The sequence below is a fragment of the Eublepharis macularius genome, chromosome 12 (genome assembly GCF_028583425.1).
Source record: "Eublepharis macularius isolate TG4126 chromosome 12, MPM_Emac_v1.0, whole genome shotgun sequence".
NCBI classification, from domain to species: domain Eukaryota; kingdom Metazoa; phylum Chordata; class Lepidosauria; order Squamata; family Eublepharidae; genus Eublepharis; species Eublepharis macularius.
Genome location: NC_072801.1, coordinates 38,690,831 through 38,711,277, shown reverse-complemented (window position 1 = coordinate 38,711,277; position 20,447 = coordinate 38,690,831). Strand labels below are relative to the sequence as shown.

At 43.8% G+C, this 20,447-nt stretch overlaps 1 protein-coding gene across 2 annotated transcripts in view; it reads left to right on the top strand.

The window, feature by feature from the left end:
- SMARCE1 (SWI/SNF related, matrix associated, actin dependent regulator of chromatin, subfamily e, member 1) overlaps positions 1–19,651 on the top strand; it is a 35,360-nt gene extending 15,709 nt beyond the window's left edge. For both annotated transcript variants that reach the window (XM_054993172.1, XM_054993171.1), the window contains exons 5-11: positions 1,488–1,568; positions 2,580–2,711; positions 3,384–3,555; positions 14,056–14,228; positions 16,239–16,340; positions 17,384–17,594; positions 17,870–19,651. In XM_054993172.1, coding sequence (XP_054849147.1) covers positions 1,488–1,568; positions 2,580–2,711; positions 3,384–3,555; positions 14,056–14,228; positions 16,239–16,340; positions 17,384–17,594; positions 17,870–18,081 — 1,083 coding nt within the window. In that variant the 3' untranslated portion in view covers positions 18,082–19,651. The remainder of the gene's footprint in view (positions 1–1,487; positions 1,569–2,579; positions 2,712–3,383; positions 3,556–14,055; positions 14,229–16,238; positions 16,341–17,383; positions 17,595–17,869) is intronic.
- Positions 19,652–20,447: the final 796 nt, after the last annotated feature.

The window sequence follows — 20,447 nt, the reverse complement described above, 5'->3', positions numbered from 1 at the left end:
CAGAATTCTCTTAACAGTTGGCAGCAGTTTGGCAGAGTGACCTTTGTGTTCATGGAGCTTCATCTACCACCATTGTCTACACAAAATTCTGGACTGTAGCCACTACCTGAAAATCTCATTGTTTTCAGCAGGTGTATGTGAGCCTGGGGTCATTGTGATTCTTGGAACTAGTTCCTTTGAAATTGGTGACATTGTTTAGCAAAATTTTAAAGTGTGTGAGTCTATCATGTTTAAGGCATACCATCATTTACAGTTGATTCAAGTGAAGTTTTAATGTTTTTTTTAGGAAGAGCAAATTGTGTGTTAAGCGCAAATGCTGTATTTTGCAATAAAATGGTTTTTGTGGGGCGAGAGAGAGGAGGACCATGCAGGTGCCAGTGAAATAACACTTTTTTTTTTTTAGTGTCTGTCTTTTTTTCCCTATTGAGTGCAGGCAAGGTGCTTGGCGTTTGTACAAACCTTTCAGGAAGACAAAGGTCCCTCCAGGAACTCACAGTCTAGTTTGGACATGGACAGTACAGTTCGGACTCATGTGTACAGGTTGAGGGAGCGAGCCTTGTTCTGATCAATATTCTGGTTTCCCGCCCATCCACTCCTCAGTCTGTCTTTATGGAATAAGTGTAACTTGAAAAGGCCTTGAGTGAAATAATATTCATACAACTCCAAGCTTTGTCTTATTCTGTTCTCCCTCTTTTTCTTGAACTTGCCTGTTCTTTCCTTAGTTATTGAGGTTGCATTCACACCTGAATTTTACTGCTGGTCTATCACTGGAACAGCCACAGCCACCGCCCTTAATGCTGTACAGAATTTATGGTTCCCCAGGCTCATTCAGGTGAAAATCCAGTATGGTTAACACTACAAGATCCAGGGAGCCAACACAGAAAGAGTAATCTTGGGCAGGTCTAAAATTCAGAGTTGTCATTGTCCAGGAGAACAGCTGTATAATTGTTTAGAGAGTCCTAACAACAGTGGCAACATTCTGCTCCCTTTTGTAGGGGATTTCCAGTAAGGCATAGTTTTCATTGCATGAGATGTTAGTTAAAGTGAGATTGGGGGAGTGGGGCAGGATCAGGAATTGTTACATCCCAATGCAGATGTTACAGACATGATGTAAATTGGAGCTGAAGTTCTTTTCAGGGTACAAGTTACAGGGTAAAAGACATGTGTGAATGCAGCCTCAGATAGTTAGTGCAGGCAGAGTAACAGTTGCTCTCATTAGAAAGAAAAAAGCATTTGGAACATGTTTTAATCAAGTTGCTGGTTGTACTGTTATGAAAATTGCCTCTGTACTGATAGACAAATTCATTAGAAGTACAAGTTACAGAATTCGTGTCTCCCTAACTCAGGGTGTTCTACATACTCTGTTCTCATGAGAGCCAATGATGTTACTTGTACCTGTGTCTTGCTTACCTTTATGTGTCTCTATTTTGCAGTTCCCAAATGTTTGAGATAAGATAACCAGTGGATTTTATTTGGTTCTTCTCTAGGCATCATCTGGTATTACAATCCCCAAACCCCCAAAGCCTCCAGATAAGCCACTTATGCCATACATGAGGTACAGCAGGAAGGTGGGTACAAAATGCTTAGTCTTAATTTCGGCAAGCAGTGCTTAAGCGGTCACACTTAATCTTGTTCATAGCTGTTCTAAAGTGTATTTGTGTTCAAAACTCAACCTGAATGCTTGGCTTGATTTTTTTAAGGGAAATTTTAAGAATGCCATTGTCTTCTCTTTTCACAATGAAGGCAGTGGTGAACTACCCAAGTGGAGGGACAAAAAATAAAAATTCCTCCCCAGAATGAAACATGGCCGCCACACTGTCGGGGGAGAAATGAAGATCTTTTTATTTAGTATTTAGAAAAAATGCTTAGCGCTTACCACCACTTCCTCTGCAGACAAGGATGCATACGGTGACTTGTTGGCAGAACTTTCTGTCGTAAAGTATCCGCTGTTTTGCGGCAAAGCAAGATTTGTTGCAACTCCGTAGCTGGACCTTGAAGTAGTTGCCAGTAGGATCTACCTTTTTTTTTTTAAGTTCTCTTCTCCTTTTACTTTAGCGAGAGGGAACAGGGAGTGTAATATCACTCCTTTTTCTTCTTTTTTTAATCCAGTGATTTTTTTTTCTCTGATAAAATGATCCACTGGATCTTGTGGACAGCGCCTGATCCAATCCACTGCCAAGGAGTGACTGAGCCAGAAGGAGAACTGTTATTACCTGCCTTTTTACCTCTGTTTTTTTTTTTAAAAAAGCCCGTCTCTTCCAGCAACCTGTCTTAAGTCAAAAAAAGAAGAAACGTGTGCAGGATTTAAGGGCACAACTGGTGGAAAGGATGCTGTGGAACTGAGAATAAAACCGGGCAGTGGATAAACCTTGTGCCTCTGTCTTCTTGCCCCAGAGAAATAATCAAACCATGGACATAGCCTAACACAAAATAATAACTGTTTTAATGTAGCCTTTTTTTGTGGGGATAGTTCTCTGGAAAAAAAAGAGACCATAGTCATGTGGTGGTGTTAACAAAAGATGTGTTTAATTTATAAGTATGTAGTTAGCTGGAGCTTTATTACAGATGTTTTTGTTAAGGTCTGGGACCAAGTGAAGGCCTCCAACCCCGACTTGAAGTTATGGGAAATTGGGAAGATCATTGGAGGGATGTGGCGAGATCTCACTGACGAGGAGAAGCAAGAGTACTTAAATGAATATGAAGCAGAAAAGGTACACGGAAGAAATCTCCCCCTCACTCCCAAATGATGCTGGAAGTCTCTCTTTCTCTCACACACACACCAAAAAAAAAAAAAGCTAAAATAAAGACTGGTTCTGGAGGAGGTGATGATAAATACAAGAGTTATTGAGGAAAGAAACTGAATCAACTCTTTGCTGTGAAAAGCCAGATCTCCCAGGAGCTTTAAGGAGTGTATAATAGAATCACGTTATCTTGGATGGCTTGAAAAGAGCTGTTACATTCCATCCACCAAAAAAAAAAAATCCTACCGTTAAACCCGAGCCAAGGTGGTGTGCCCTCCCTCTCTGGCCCCCATCTCCAAATATAAACAGACTCGGAAAGAAAGCGCGGTTAATCAGACTCCCCTGTTGCAGGCGCCCCCTGCTTTACATAACCCCTGTATTCCCTTTGGCATTCAGGTTATACGGACACACTGCAGAACGTTTAAATGCAATGCTACCTTGTCTCCGGGTGTGAGGCCCTTGCAGAACACAGCAGTTGTGAATGTAGTCAGCTGTTCTTGAGATTGCCATCCCTTGCTTCGTGTGATATTTTCCTTGCCTCCTGCAAGGATCTTGCAGTCAGAAGAATTCCCCACAAAGGGTATGGGAGATCATCTTGACTGCAGTTCTTTTTAAACAAATAATATATCTGTCAAACTATAGATAGAATACAACGAGTCAATGAAGGCCTACCATAACTCACCTGCTTACCTTGCCTACATCAATGCAAAAAGCCGTGCCGAAGCCGCACTGGAGGAGGAAAGCCGGCAGAGGCAGTCCCGTATGGAGAAGGGTGAACCTTATATGAGCATCCAGCCAGCTGAAGACCCAGACGGTAAGCAGGGGCATTAGATGTGTTTGCGACACTTAAAGAATCCCAAGGTGGTTGAAGGCACATTAGTATCTTCTTACTAAACAGCACTTGACAGTGGAAATCTGTAGTTCAGACTCCTATAGTAGTTTACATACCACACCAATTTCTTCAACCTACAAGCTCTTGGTGGAGTCTTCTCTGCAAGGCTTCTTAGCTCTGATGTCTGGGAAAATTTATATATATATATATATATATGCTTATAACTTACTTTGCAACTTGAAACAGACAAAATGAAGATATGTAAAAGGAAGGCAGTTTTATGCTTCGAAGTCATATTAGTCATCTTTCCAACAATGCTAGGGTGGGATTGTGTTCTTAACCTTTATTTTACTAACAGATGCATACAAGGATGTAAAGGAAAAGTAATTTTGCTGCCACCTATTGCAAAATCTGTCATCAGCAGGGCTAGATCTTAAGTGCCTGATTGTACAGGTGCTTAGAAATGTGATGCTGGTCCCTAAGATTTTTTACTTCCATCTCTGTACAATGTTGGATTTTTGATGCTGCCTCCTGAAAATGTTGGCACTACAGAACTTGAAAATTTGTTTTCCAGTTCTGTTGATCAGAATGTTAACTCTAAAATCCGAGTATACGGGCCTGAATGTTGAGAGGGGACCATCTGGAATTTCTTGTTAGTTAATGATATATCAAGGAAACACACTGTGAGACTTAGCAGGCACAATGGATGATTGCTAAGGGTTAATACCTATTCTGTAAACATAGTCTAATAAATAGTCTAATAAATCCTAAGGCCTGGCATCTGTGCCCACATGTCAAAATAAAAACGGTGCCACCACCGCTCCCTGTGGACTTTTGCGGGAGAGCCATGTAGGTGCCCAAGCTCAGCAAGGCGAGGCACAGCCACCACCAAGAGCATCCGCCTGCCGTTCCCCTGACAACCTCACTTGCACCAGCCAGTGGCCACAGCCCTCCCCTGACAGGCGCGCACCAGCAGCACAGCCAATGGGGAGGCCACGATCTCCACTGCCCACCAACATCCTCCCATCAGGGAGCAGGCATCCCTGCCCGCGGGGCGGGGGTAGAGGTAACAGTGAAGGTACGGACAAGGCACCCACCCTCTCACTCATCCAACCCCCATTTCCGATGAGGGCCAGGTCAGTGGCTGCAGGTCCACATGCCTGCAAAATCCCCCCCTCCTGCCACCATGAGAAATAAGTTCCCCCTCCCTGAAAAGTAGGACCAGAAAGGCTGCAAAGAGTGAAGAGGGACCCAGCACCCAGGATCAGCTCCCCAAGGTCCAGGAGAGGCAGCTATGTAGAGGCGAGCGGGGACGGGTTCTGCAGCAGCTGACAGCGCTGTCCATTGGAGAACGTCGGGGAGACTGGAAGGACCATTCAATGTGATGGGAGCAACCAATGCCCCTTGACTTGCACTGGTTCCATTACACTTCATAGGCGTAAGGGGAATGCGGGGTTGACTTCACGAGCCATGCTCCAGTCCCAGGATGACGCCTCCCAGAATGGAGTGATGGCCTGCAGGACCAGAGAACCTGCTCCGAGGGCACCCATCCCACTCCCCAGTACAAGATCCCCAGCTCTGCGAAGAGCAAGCAGGAGAGGTATATGGCCTTGCAGGGGAAAAGCCCCTGAGATCCCAGAATAGCACTCCATCCCCCCCCCCCCCCCGCAACACCCTTGCTCCCCGCATACAGAGGTCCTCTGCCTGGCTTATTAGATGCCTTTGGCTGCCAACTTACCTGAGTTCATGGGCGTCCTCGCCTAACGTTATGTAGGGCACCCAGGGAGCTGAATGGGCATGTAGAGGGGAGTGTGGCTGCCATGCAGCCGCACACTAATTGGTTCCAGTGGTAGTTGGCATCCTGTGTTCCACTGAGCCGCTTGTGCAGGGCCGGGTGTTGGGCCAGCGAGCAAGTTTTCCTCATACAATGAGCGCTAATGGACTGTGCTACTGTTTTTCACGGTGCAAGTTTCCACCGCTGCAGTGGGCATTCCTGGGCTTGGAGCGGCTTTTGGAGCTGACTAAGTTGTGCCTCACTCCCTGGCCTCTCCCCCCCCCCCCCCCCAGTGCTGGCGCAGGGACTTAAGCCTCACTCATGTCTCCAGCCAGCCGCCTGTCCTGGCCGCTGCCAGCTCATGGTGGGGGTGCACCTTGCCTGGCCGCCAGCAAAGGGGGAGTTACGCCCATATAAGTGCAAGTTACGATGATGCAACTCCCTGAGCACTTCTAACCCATCCCTTAGGATTGTGCAGTTAATCACTTGTTTCTTACTTTACATATTTCCGCTAGCCATTTATTTAAACATAGACTGTCAAACTACTTTGAACTATGGAAAAGCAAAGTGCTTCAAATACATCAGAGCTAAGTCAACAAGTGAGCACCTGTGGGTTAAGAACTATGCAGAGCTCAAAGCCTCCACTCTGTGTTCCATGGAAGTTCCATTTACAATCCTTAACTTGCTCTTTAATGTATGAGTTTCATCAGCAAACAGTGACGCTGTCTTCTAGTGCAAGGAGCCTTCCCCTAATGCAAAAGACTGTTCTTGCACCAAGGCAAGGGAAGGGGTTGCCATTAATGCAGGATCCTGCCTTATAAATACACTGGGATGATAATAGCTTGCTTTTGCTGGGGGGAGGGGGAATCTTAAAGCTGAGAAATTGCAGAATTCTGCAATAAAATTCAAATGTCTATATTTGTGTGATGGAAGGACAGACAGGTAAAAATAATAGGATTGGGGCTCTTGTTTAGCCTAGTGCCGGTGTTATTTGGCCATATACACAAAATCTCAGTTGGTCTCTCTGTTGAACACTCTTACATGCAAAGGCACGTCTACTCTTTCTCTCACAGATTTCAAAACTGGTACCTGCAGGAAACTGACCCTCTTTTGTAAAGCATTGCACCTTTCACTGTACATGGTAGTTTAAAACTTGTTGAAAACTTCCATTGCATGAAGATTACAGACCTGCACAGTGGTCAGTGGTTCTTCGGGTGTGGCCACCTGGCCATCATTCTGGGGTTACACTGAACAGTAGCTAGTTCAGAAGTGCTAGCTTTTCTTGCCTTACCTTGGCCTTAAGCCCCATGAGTCAGGGCCTTTCAGTACTAATTCCCTTCCTGGGCCCAGACTTAAACTCTTTTGGGGCCAGGGTAAGTGTTTCTTCAGGAGCATCAGGGCTGATCAGAGGATATTGGGTTGCATGCAGTTAAATATCCTTGGGCTGACTTGGTTGATGGGTTTGCTCAGGGCTTGACATATCTCACACTTTGCAAAAGGGAAGGAAGTGTTCCCGAGACAATGCTGACTGTCTTATTCGGTATCTTTTTGCATTGTAACTTGGCTTGGTTGTCTGAACCCTATGGACTGGCTGGTTTAGCTGGCACTTTTGGAGGTACTGGGGTGGATCCAACCATCTTCTAAGTAACCTTGCTCCAACTTAAGTAGTTCTTCCTTCAGTGGGAGAGCCAGTTGATGGAGGAAAGTGCCTTAGATTGGAGGAAGGCTTCAAATTTGAGCCAGAAAGAAAGGTGAGATATAAATATTTTAATAAATAAACTTGGTTCAGTGGAAAGGTAAGAGAGGGGTAGGATCCATCCTGTTATCTATTGTCTCACTATGGTATAGTAGTCTGGATTCATATGGGGGAGGTGTCAGCTGGCTAACACTGTGTAAATTTTGTCACTTGGGGCCAAGTACTAGCAGAATCTGTCCCATTCCGCCCCATTCTTGCAGAGTCCATGACACTTTTCACAAGTTAGATTAGAACAAATAATGTTCCATGAAAAATGCAGGGGTGGGGGGGGACTAAAATTCCAGGGGCCCTGGCCATTCTGTGATCCAGGTTATGTGATTTGCATTCAAAAGGTGTAAGGGGGCAGGGAATCCAAAGGGAATCCTTGGGAACAGCCTAGTAGCTTTCAGGCAACCTGAAGCCAGGGAGTTGGTCTATGCAGAAAATCGGTAAAGTGTAAGCCAAGAGTGGCTCAGATTTCCCATAATTTTTGCCAGAGATTAAAACCGCCTTGCTTGCTGAAATGCTGGGTCAAGTCCAGCGAATTCAGATGAATGACTGGAAAAAAAGCAGCCTTCTCTGTTACGCATAATCATACGCAGGTGGGCACGCTGCTTCTGACTGTGCATGTCTTGCTTGGCCCAAGAAGTGGGATGCTCCCCTGCTCATACCTTTGAATGGGGCAAAACTCTTGGCAGACTGGTGGGGGAGCAATTTTTCAGAGAATTGATGCAACATTTGGAGGATTGATTTGTATATTTTCTAATAATTTTGCATCTCTGAAACGAGTTAGATTTGCTGTCAGCTGTTCTTAGTTTTCATTTTGGCCTTGGGTGGGCTCAGACCATAAAGTTGTAAGAGCCCTTGCATACGTAGACATGTTTCAGCACATATACACACCCTCCCTGCAGGATCCCTGTTAGTGTGGCCTGGACCACACAGTGTCAGAATCACGCTTTACCTTCCCCACGATAGTGTACCAAATTCCAGCAATCGCTGTCTGAGAACCAGTGTGGTACCGTGGTCAGAACATCAGACTAGGACTGGAGGGACCCATGTTCAGATTGCCCACTTTGCCAAGAAGGTTACGGGCTATTTCTCTCATCCCAATCTGTCCTCATAGGGTTGTTGATACCAGATAGAAGGAAAGCTCTGAAGTATGCTGCCCTGAATTCCTTGGGAGAAAGGCGGGGTTAAAATTCTAATAAATAAATACATCTAAATCATAAATGCTTATGATAAGGATCACTGAGATGCATAATAAGGGGCAGAGTAACTCTCAGGGCTGAGAGCCGCTTTACTCTCCACCCCACTGGTATCCCTCAAGGGCACTCTGTTCTGTATAGATTCAAGTATTATTTTTATCTTCCTGTTTCAGGGCTAAAGCCACCCACTGAGTTCTTATCTCTGAGCCTGTAGGCTTCCCAAATCAGCCTGTATCTATAACCACTGTGCTAGGCTAGCTATATCAGCTTTAACCCTCCTTTGAGATCTGGCGCCAAGCTTGTGACAGACCTCCTTGCTTTGAAATAATAACCTTGTCAGTGCCGTTGTTCGTACTTCGGTCACATAAAGGTTGCCTTATGCCGCGTTGTTAGTCTGTCGCAGTCACTGCTGTCTGCTCTGACTGGCAACAGATCTCCAGACTGCCAGGCAGCGGTTTTTCAGATCATCTGCTACCTGACCCTCCTTTTTTAAAAATGGAGGATGGCAGGGATGGCATGTGAAGCAGATGCTCTACCGCTGCACCATGGCCCCTATATCCAAGGAAGTATCCAAAAGAGCTCCCCGCCCCCCCCAAGCATAAGGATATGAATACCCTTTGCCTCACCATCCCTGCAGAGTAGTTAGGTTTGTGTTGATTGATATACTGAGCCTCAATTTTGTTTTTAGTCTACTAACTGTAAACCTGAGGAAACAGAATTTTTAGTTTAAAAAAGGTGCTTTTCTGTTGGGCCATACATAGCCATGAGACCTAATTCCAAGGCAAAGAGCTGTATGAGATATGACTGAAGTAAGCAAAGCTGATCGTATACTACCCTGCCCTGGTTCCAGGTTATGCCAAAAAGGATTCTGGGCATCTCCTATAGCACAGAGTTTCCCAGTGTTGCTTTGGGCACCAGTAGCCCCCACAGACTTCCCCAGGTGCCCACCATGTGCTTCAGAAAAGTAGACAGGGCCATTGTGAAGGCAAGAACCAGCCACTGGCTGCCTGCATACAAATAAAGGAGCTTTTCACATGGATCCTCTCCACTGATTACTAGAGAAGGAACCAAAATCCTTTAAACAGGACCTGCAGATCGGCCATGAGGCACTGGGGGCTCATGGCACCCCATCCCCCCCCCCTTGGTATGTGTGTGTGTGAGAGAGAAAGAGATCCTCCCTTTCCCCCTTGGCTGCCTTCTGTGAGTGTATGCTGGTATTCTCGATCCCCTTTCCTCTTGTGTGTGTCTTTATGCAGGGCTTTACCTTCTATGGCAGATATTTTAGTGGCACCTGCCCCCATGTCTCAAAATTGCCCACAGGCTCAAAAAGTTCGGGGACTCCTACTACAGCAAAAAGACTTTCTGAGTTCCCTCTCCTCAGTAGGGACAGGATTCATGCACTGTCAGTGGAGGGCTCCTTGATACCCAAGGAATGGGTATACAACTTTAGCCTCTTTCCCCACAAGGGTTTTCTAGACTTCAGAGTTTTTTTTCTTCTTTGTGCACTGCATTAGTGTACAGCAGAGGAGACACACCACACTCCTCAGCCTCATACCTCGATCCATCTAAGTGGAATCCCCAGCTCACACAGTACGTGCATTGAAAGGACCAACTGTCACCCAGCTTGTTGAATGGATGCTTTTAACTATTTTGCCTTAAATGATCTTGAGTATGGGCCCTTTATCTTGGCACAATAAGCCTTGTTCTCTTTTTTGTAGAGCGGTGAGCAGAAGCCCCAGGTAACAGACCCCTTTCCTGTCCACAGAACCAAGTGAAAGCAAACTGTTCCGCCGCCACCACGACTGGGCAGTGGACTGTCCCATACTTTTCCAGCACTGCCCCCCCACCCCCATTTGCTGAATCCACTCTTGCTATTTTCACACATATTGAATAATGCACTTTCAGTTCATTTTCACCTTCGCTCACAACTGGATTTTCCTGTTTCACACAGGAAAATCCAGTTGCAAATGATCACGGAGGTGCATTGAAAGTGCATTATCCAACGTGTGTGAAAGCAGTCTTTGATAATATACTTCTCACATCAAAAGGACCAGACTGCAGCAAATCCACTAGGGGTTCAGCATCTGCCCTAGAAACATCAAGCCCCATTTTGTTAAACCCCAATTTTTTTAAAAAAAAATGTAGCAACTTTATAGCTGTCTTTAGGCTGTTTCACAGAGTATATCATTCTTTAAGTAGCACCCTGACAGCTGAGAAATGGCATTTTTTTCAAGAAATCACATTGCATTATTTTGCCTTGTAAGAAAAAGTCCTTCATTTTCACAACTGTTCAAGCCCCAGATCTTGTGTTCATTGCTGTAGTACAGTCTACTGACATATGCCTAACTTAGCAGAAAGGGCTCTCAGGGCACTTCTTGTGACATGTAAGGCCTTGTTCATGTATGCCACTTCAAATGGCAGGTGGTGGGTTCCAGCGCTGAATGTTCCTTCACATAAAAGCTTCCATGCACATAAGAAGCATACCTCAGCAGAGAGGAAGATTCTCTGTTTGCTTGCTGTGTTGGTTTTCTGTTTTGCAGTGTCTTTGAGTATCAAGGAGAATTCCAGAATGTGGTTCTCCTGCGGTCTGAAGTGGTGCAGTCTGTTCCCTGTTAAAGTTGTAGAATATGTGCATACAAGGAGATGACAGCAACTGGAAGAGCGAAAAGAGCAGTCTATGGCGAGCCCTGTGTTAAACTAGAGGTGCTGCCTTGCATCATCCCAAACACTCATTCTACCTCTTAGTTCCCAGTGTGGTTAGTGTCAAACTAGGATCTGGGAGGCCCAGGTCCAAATTCCCCTTCTTACCTGGAAGTATGCTGAGTGACCTTGGGCTAGACTCACACACTCAGCCTAACCTACTTTACAGGGTTGTTGTGAGGATAAAATGGAGGTAAGGAGAACAATGTAGGCCTCTCTAAGTCCCCTTCGGGGAGGAAGGCAGGGTATGAATAAAATGTCATTCTTCTGTATGTGTGAACCAAATCCAAGTAATGTTCCCTCATACATTCACAATATCCCTCTCATTTTACAAATTAAGAAAGGGGTGAGGCCTGGTATGGAACAGGAAGTCGTTGCATTGCTCTTTTTCCTTTTATTAATCTGTATTCAGTGGTTAGAAAGGATAGCCTAGAATTCAGGGCGTTCCTTTTTGAAACCCAATCCACAAATGTTACATTTAGATACAAGGCCAAACCCACACCTGGCATTTATCCTCCCCTCTCCAAAAAAACACTTCTGAGGATCTACCTTTGTTGTTTGTTTTATCAGTGATGGCTGCTTGTTTGTCAGTTGTGGGGATGGGCCTATGGCTGGGTGTGAGATTACCATTTAGTATTAACCATTATTGTGGGAAATAGAAAAGGGCAACAAGGGTTCCTACGATTGTGCCAAAAGCTTACACTTTGTGTTTCCTTTGTCAACATGTGAAGATTTATCTGCAGAATGACCACAGCACCAGTTGTCTGTATTTTTTTTTTCATTGTATCTGACATTTTGGTCAAAGGATCTTTTTTTAACACATAGTTGCTGTGCAAAAGAAACAGCTCATATTTCAAATCAAGTTAATCTTTCCCGTAGGTTTCTCTGTTTGCTTTTCCAGTCACCGTCACCTCATTGTTCATCTTCCACAGCTGCAAGAAAGACAAAGTATTTACCTTATCCATTCAGTTCAGTTTATTGGTCTGTTGCAAAGGATCTCTTGTAACAATAACATTAAAATACAACTTTTACTGTTATCAGACCTCAGTGCAAATTCCTTGGATAATTTTTTTGGGGGTGGTCTAAGGATATAGACCTCAGTTTGTCTACCATTTTTGTGCAAAACCCTTGACCTGCATGGCTTATTACATTTTAAGGAATTGCCCAGCTAAGTAACTACCTTCCAGTAGGAAATATTCTGAGGGCAAGGAAGGCAAGTGGTTGGAGGACAACAAACTCCAGGTTTTCTTGAATGGGGTGCATTGTTTTGGCCGCTTAAAAAACCCTTTTCTTGCCTTTTGAGACTGACTGGCCTTGATTGAAACTGCCTCGGTTGCCTTCATATATAGAGAGGCAAGAGAGTGAAGCTTACTTTATGATCATGGCAGCCTTCATGGTATCCTTTGGGATTCGTTGGCAGGATGGATGTCTGGGTGCCATACTTTGGAAGCCCTGTTCCAGACCAGCTGTACTAGTACCAGAATGTGCTAATGCTGAGCCTGTGGCATTTGTGCTGTGGAATCCTGCTGGGTTTTATTTTGTCCTCCAAGCTTTTCAACATCTATGTGAAACTGCTGGGAGAGATCATCTGGAGAGTGGAAGAAAGATCATTAATACTGCATAGAAACCCATCCCCACTTCTCCTTTTTAGCTACATCAAATGGGATAGTGAATGTTCTGAAAGAATTTCTGAAGGCAGTAATGGTTTTGGTGAGGACCAAAAAACTGAATATTAATCCAGATAATAATAGCGCCAACCAGGGAGTGCTGCTTGTTCAAAATGGGGTTGCAGTGCCGCTTATGGGGCAGGTTCTCAGCTTGGGGGTGGTATTAGATCCTAGCCTACAGATGGAACATCAGATAGCGTCTTTGGCCAACTTCAGCTAGTCTGCCAGCTGCAGCCCTTTTTTGAGAAGGAGGAAATTGACAGCAGTCATATCCAGTTAGACTACTGTAACACACCTTACCCATGGCTGCCTTTGAAGACAGTTCAGAAGGTACAATTGGTGGGAAATGCAGCTATGATACTACTGACTGGTAGGATCAGATTCTTAGCTTTAAGCCTCTTGATGATCTTGGATCAGAATATGTGGCTAAGCCAGCCATCTCACCCTATCCAAATAATGCTTCAGTAGAGCATATCGCTTCCACCAGAGCATGGCTTTACCATTAGGGGAACAAATTCATAGGATTTGAAACACTTGAAATACTTTTTAAACTTGATTTTAAAAATAATCTCATTTTCCTGCCCATCAGGACCTCAAAGTGGCTCACATCTATACAATCAGTAAAGCCTATAAAACATTAAAATGATTAAACTTCTATAGAATGTCGGGAAAGTAAAATAGCTTCAAATCATTTTATTACTGAGACAGAGGTTATAGGCAAACCTTAGGAAAAATACCTTGCTCTGAGACTTTTTAAGCAACAGATTAAATTGACTAAAGATGGTTGTATTGAGATTTGCAAGGGAAGCTGATGTACATATATATTCAGCATGGAATAATGACTTTATCAATGATTTTTATTTTACTTTATTTATACCCCACCTTTCTTGCCAATGGGGATCCAAAATGGCTTACATGATCCTCCTCTCCTTCATTTTATCTCCACAATAACAACAACAACATTCAATTTATATACCACCCTTCAGGACAGCTTAACACCCAGAGCAGTTTACAAAGTGTGTTGTTGTTATCCTCACAACAATCCTTGCCTCGAAACTCATTGTGTGACTTGGGGCTAACCATTCTTTCTCAGCCTACCCCAGGAAGAAGAAACAACCATATATTCTGGCCTGAGCTCTTTGGAGAATGGGTGGAATAAAAACGAAACAAAGAAAGAGAGCAGTTTTAAGAATACTCCGTGTATATTTTAACAGTGTATTTTTGCTTCTAAAAATCAAGATTTCGGAGCGCTTGAAAGTGTCACATAATGGTGTAGTAGTAGCAGGAGGTAAGGGGAGGAATGGAAGGTTGAGGTGCAGCAGTCTTCCCTCTAAAGCAAAGCAAAGGTAGCAGCATACAAGTTGCTTTTACACCTCCTGTAACTCGCTGCATTTGTTTCAGATTATGATGATGGGTTTTCTATGAAACACACGGCCACAGCTCGTTTCCAAAGAAACCACCGTTTAATCAGCGAGATCCTGAGCGAAAGTGTAGTGCCAGATGTCCGATCAGTGGTCACCACAGCACGGATGCAAGTTCTCAAACGACAGGTCCAGTCTTTAATGGTTCATCAGGTAAAGTTTGGAGATCTGAAAGCTATTAATATGTGTGTTGAGTCTGGGTGAATGCAATGTGTGTAGATGGGGGCTGTCTCTCTACAGGAGTTTCACTTGAAGTGATGGACCTGCGCGCACACACTAGGCCTGTGAATTTTTTTTTTGCCTACAGAGCTAACCTCTTCTTGACTTTGGGAGAGGTAAAGGGGTGAGGTCCAATACTCAGTGCTTCATATGTATTCTGTGGAATCTACTTGTGGATCAGATATAACAAAGGTGTGGACTAATTCTCCAGGTATTCCTGTACATGCCATTCTATGTTGTAACAATACACTTCTTGAACTGGGTGAAACAGGGAGTTGCTTCTTTCAAAGGCGGTGGTGCATCTTTTTAGCATGTAAATGCCAGAACCAATTTCTTCATAAGTGTTTTTTAACTTCCCCAGTTGCTAAATAGAGTAGAAATTGCATGGTACTCTTCTGGTACCATAAAGGACAGTTGCAAATACCCTAATCCTAAGTGTTGAACCCACCTCCAAGAAACTTCTGCTGTTATTCTATAGTGTTGAACTCACCTCCAAGAAACTTCTGCCTTCCATCTCTTTGCAAGGGTAGTAGAGAACTTAAGATGATCTACCCTGCCCCCCTTTGACCACAGGGCCCAGTGGCTTACCTCTCCCCCTCCTCAGAAGTTTTTGAAACAGAGAAGTAACTTCTAGAGGCATTGTGGCAGCATGAGATGCTGAATTACTGGGGGCTATCCTCCTTGGCCCCCTGGTTGATTAGAGAGTTCTGGGGTTTTGCAACTGCTTAGGAAATTACTGTCATATTGTTGGTTGAAATATGGAGCCAAATCAGGTAGAACCCACCATAGAGCATGTTTGCAGATCCATCGAGTACTGGTGATGGGGACAATGAAAGCTCCCACACACACACACACACAACACAACACACACCATCCTTGCATGAGTAGATGCTTGTCCTGTACGATTCTTTAGGGTGAGCTATGATCTGTTGACATGAACATTTGTGTAAGTTAATGAAGTTCCTAGTGACAATTTTGCTAGATTCTTGGCTGATAGAATATCTATATTATGCGGGTCAGCTTGGATGCCAGGTTAAGGGTAGATGTTGTACCAAAGGCATCAGAAGCCCCCATTTGTTGGAATTCTAAAGCTGCCTTCAGATTGGTCTCTTTGGCCCTTGTGGCCGAGACCCTTGGAATTATGACGGCCACCACTCACATACTGAATTACTTCTCGCTGTCTGATCCTCTTCTTCAGTCTTCTTTGGTTGATTGTGGGTTTTCTGAGTTATCGCTCAGATCATGTGGCACAACTAGGTGGAAGGAGTAAGAAGAATCTCATTTCTTTCTAAGAAATGACATACACTGTTCCTTTATCTGCAGGATTTTGCCTGGGTGCCTGTGGCTATGGTTGTTTTAGAATGGCTGAAGACTGTTGTTGTTAACAGTCGGCAGTTAATTATTGTAGTGGTTTTCATTGTTAATCTGTTCTCATATGTAGTGATTTTGTTGTGTTTGGCTGTGGGGATGGAGGTGCATGCGTGCCACCATGAGCCTTTTAGGGAAAAGGCAGGGGGGAGAATTTTAATATGTAAACATATATGTTTGGCTTAGCAGTCTAATTCTATTTGGGAAACATTTAGTACCAGCATGCTTCTGAAAATTAATTCAGCTTTCCTTTTTGGCAGAAATTAAAAGGCATAACTACACTACAGACATAAACCAGTTCAGTAGTCAGGGTTTCCTTCCAACTTAACCCTTTGAATTGTGATTCTGCAAGGCATTCAGGTTTCAAAGAGTTCTGAGTAGCCACAGAAATCTGCAATTAATAGTTTTACTCTGGTTAAACTTAATTACCATATTTTTTCAGAATTAAACTTTTTTTTTAATCTTTGAAATTCTGTATTTTCCCCTCCCCAAGTACAGTAACATTTACATTCGATATGACATTTGTTACAAGCATGTGTTCATCTTGTATCCTTTTGTTGTTCTTTTTTTCTCCAGCGGAAACTGGAAGCTGAGCTCCTGCAAATAGAAGAACGTCACCAGGAAAAGAAAAGGAAGTTCTTGGAAAGTACAGAATCCTTTAACAATGAACTCAAGAGGGTATGGTTCTGCCATGTATGTTCTGTATGTAGGATGGAAGAAAGGGGAAACAGCAGCTAGCCAGCCAGTGCTAGGTCCCAAAGTCCGGAAAGCACAGAATGCACAAAGCTTTTGTGGGGTGGGTTTGTTTGTTTTGCTGATGTGGCCTAGTTCTCAGTGAGTAGGGCAAGTCTGTGTCTGGGCTATACCACTTCTTTGTTGTTAGCCGCCCTGATCTTTTTAGAAGAGCAAAGGTAGATTTGAAAGGGACAGTTCCACACCCTCAAATCCTGTCCTTCCTCCCTACTCTGTCTAGTCAAAAGTTGGACAGAGCAACAGCCACTCTATCCCCTAAGATCACAGACAGAGCTGTGGTTAAAGTTGTCACAATTGCCCTTTTGGTCCCCAGCCTCCTTACGCCTAAGTTTTGCCTTCAGCCCAGAGGGACTGGTTGTATTGAGGGGGAGAGACTTATTTCCCCCTCCCAACATTTAACTTTACTGGCTAGGCTTTTTTTGTTTTGTTAGAAACCAAGGAAGGAAGGAAGGGGGCGTGATATGGCCCGATCTCATCTGGTCTTGGATGAGCAACCACCAAGGCAGACTCTGTAGAGGACAATGGCAAACCACCTCTGCTTCTCACTTGCCTTGAAAGCCCTTTGCTGGGATCACCATAAATTGATTGCAACTTGACTGCACATACACATGCACACAGAAACTGGGGAATAGCAACTTTCCATTTTAAAAGCAGGTTTTAGCTATATAAAATGGGCTCTGCAGCCAATATCTTTAATATCATAATGTGGTATCCTTACTGTACTGTAAAATGTACCAAGTGCTTCATAAGTATTATCTCAACAGCCAATAAGACAGGAGTACTTACAAGGTGGATTGCTATTTTGCCAAAGGGTGCTGGGTTAGCTTGACTGCTCAAAAGTTGAGAAAGTGGCTCACCTGGTGACTTCAGGGCAGAGAAACAATGCAAGCCTTAGGACAGGATGACAAAACAACCCAGTGAGAGCATGGGGTTCAGAAGTAATAGGGCTTTTTTCCTCTCACCCTTAGCTGTGCAGCCTGAAGGTAGAGGTGGACATGGAGAAAATAGCTGCAGAAATAGCTCAAGCAGAGGAACAGGCCCGCAAGCGACAAGAGGAACGGGAGAAAGAAGCTGCAGAGCAAGCCGAACGCAATCAGAATAGTGCTGGCACTGAGGAGGAGCAATCAGGAAGCAAGGGCGAGGAGAAGAAAGAAGAGGGAAATACTCCCATGGAGACAGGTAAAGGCAACTGCAAACATTTCTTTTAGGTACCCGCAGACGGCTGGGTAGAGAAGGGCAGACAACAGATGAAATTTAAAAACTGGAGCTTTTAGTTATAAAAAAGAGTTTTAGGGCCACATCAGTTTGAGAAAACTTTGAACTCCCCACCACCACCACCCAGTTCCTTCCTGCAGATCTGCTGTTCTGCCCCTAAGCCCTAGGGATAAAGTGGGCTGCAACACCTACAGATGTTTAGCAGAAGGATACCTCATTGACATATGTCTCTTTGACAGAGGAGCCTCCTCCAGAGGAAGCACTCGAGACACAGCAGAACGGGGAAGGGACATCCACACCAGAAGACAAGGAAAGTGGCCAAGAAGGAGCCGAAAGCATGGCAGAGGAAGGAACCAGCGACAGCAACACCGGGTCAGAGAGCAATAGCGCCATGGTCGAGGAGCCTCCCACTGACCCCGGAGTTCCAGAAGACAATGAAAAGAAAGAATGAATGCAAAGCCCATTCTTGTTGTGTGATTGACTGAATGCTCTGGGGGCGGGGGGATGTCTTATGGGCTTTATATGTTGGTCACCACCTGCCAGGTGTTGGACATTGTAATCACTCATCCCCCAGATTCAGATTTCCAGGGGGAAGCAATAGCCAAAGGCATGGGGAAGGTATCAATTCTAGTGCATTGATGAACACAAGAGCAGCATCACTCATCTCTAAGGAAACAATTTTGCATTTTGTTTTTGTTTTTGTCTTTTTTGTTTTCCTTGCCTCCTTTCCCCCCCAGGTAAATGTTTGAAGAACTGTAGAGATACCTGCATTTCTCATATCCACCCTCAAAGTCATCTTAGAATCTGATTAATTTGTTGAGGAGTGAGTTACCAAAAATTATTTCTCCCCTTTTTCACATCTCTTAAAAGGGTGTGTGTGTGTGCTTATTGTGAAGCTAATATTTTCCAAATTTCAATTTCTGTAAGAAATTGATTGTCTATGAATCTCTACATCCTTCGTACAGAATTAATATTCTGCATGTTTATTTTCCGCTAGGTCTGAAACTAAAATACTAAGTCTGCAAAGACTGTTGAAAAATCTTCTTGGTTGTATTCCTCTTCTCTCCCACTCCCCCCAAATAAATTTTTAAAAACATGTTCCTTAATTTTAGCAAGTTTTTAAAAATGAAAACAAACCTATTAATGCCATGGCCATACAATTTACTTTGCAGGAGAACAGCATGCAAAGAGAGATTAGGGTGAGAACCATAATCACAGATACTTTGCTCTTAACATTCCCTTTTTCAGTGGGGGAAAAAAGGTTGCACTGTTAGGTACATAAAAATGCTTGGATCCTGAAACCATACATTGAAAATGTAGCATTTTAAATCTGTTTCAAAAGTTAATTTAGCCTTGGGGGATAAACCTGTAACCTCCATTTCCCTTCCTGTAGCTGTCTGTTGGACAAAAAACAGAAGACATGCAGTTTATTATCCCAAGACATGTGACTCTTCAGAGCATTCCTGCTGAAAATACAATTGCATGATTTGATAGTGTTATGACTTGGGGGTGTTTTGGAGAACTGTGGGATCCTTCAAGAGAAGTATTTTTTTCCTTCTGGTGCTCTTTGATCCCTTTGTCAAGAATGATCTGAAGTGAAGGTGTGGTGAAACAAACCCAGATTAGTTACTTGAAGCCTGTCAACCCTCTTCCCCTCCTGAGCTGTGTCACACTCCAAAAGCACCATGCAGACAGTTTGCATCAAAACAACAAATTTGAGTTGACACGAGTTTTTCAGATCTCTTTCCGCATCACATTTGTTGTTTTTCTTTTAAAACATAACCTGTCTGAAAATTCCACTTCTGGGCTGTTCTCTGATATTAGACAGACATCTCCCTAAAGGTCCCCCCTCCCCCCAAATTGTAACAAAGCGAAGGCAACACATGGGGCTTTGTGAATGACTCCTGTTCCATCTTGATTTATGGTTTTGTGTATTGATTTGTTTTTTTAAAGGACACTTCATTCTGTTTTTAAATAGTAATTTTTGACATAATAAACTAGAACATGTTTTTAAAAATCAACAGGTTGCAGTGGTCTGTACTTGCTTTGTCAACACACAGTGAAACGCTGCTTTCAACAAAGAGCATAGTGCTTTATTTATAACTTTCTATGGAGATACAGCTTTCAGTAATTTCTATTAATAAAAACGTACTGCTCTAGACAGAGTTCTGGTTGACTGCTCTGGTATAGCTGGTGGCCCCAGTGTAGATGCTCTTGCCAGTGTGTCACAAGATACGTCCAGATAGCTCAGTCGGGGCACAAATTAAGGCTGTGAAGCCAAAACTGCTTACTGTATCTTGAGAAGCTTTCTGTGGGGTGAAAAAAACACCTTGTTCTTTCCATTATTGTTTAGACACTTCTGAGAAGAATATCCATGTATTTCTTTGATTTCCTTCCCTCCCCCAGTTGGCTGCATTTGTTTTTACCAACATCAAGTAGCCAAAACTGATCAACTTGTTAGTACCGTAATTATAAGCCATTTACTAAGTCAATCTAGATTGGACTGGATTTTTCAGGCTACAGCTCTACTGCTAAAAATCAGAATGTTCTGATGATGGTTAAGTAAATATAGATGTGCATCCACAGAAGCTGGCATTTGTGCATGACTCTGGCTGCATGTATATGTAAACTTTTGAGAGAAAGGGAATGGCTGAATGGTTAAGAAGGTGACTAAAATAATAATAATAACGATTTATATACGCCTCTCCCCATATGTTCTCCAGAGATCGCTTCGATCAGCTAATAAGCCGTTGCTGATGGTCCCTGGCCCCAGGGAGGTTCGTCTGGCCTCTACCAGAGCCAGGGCCTTTTCAGTCC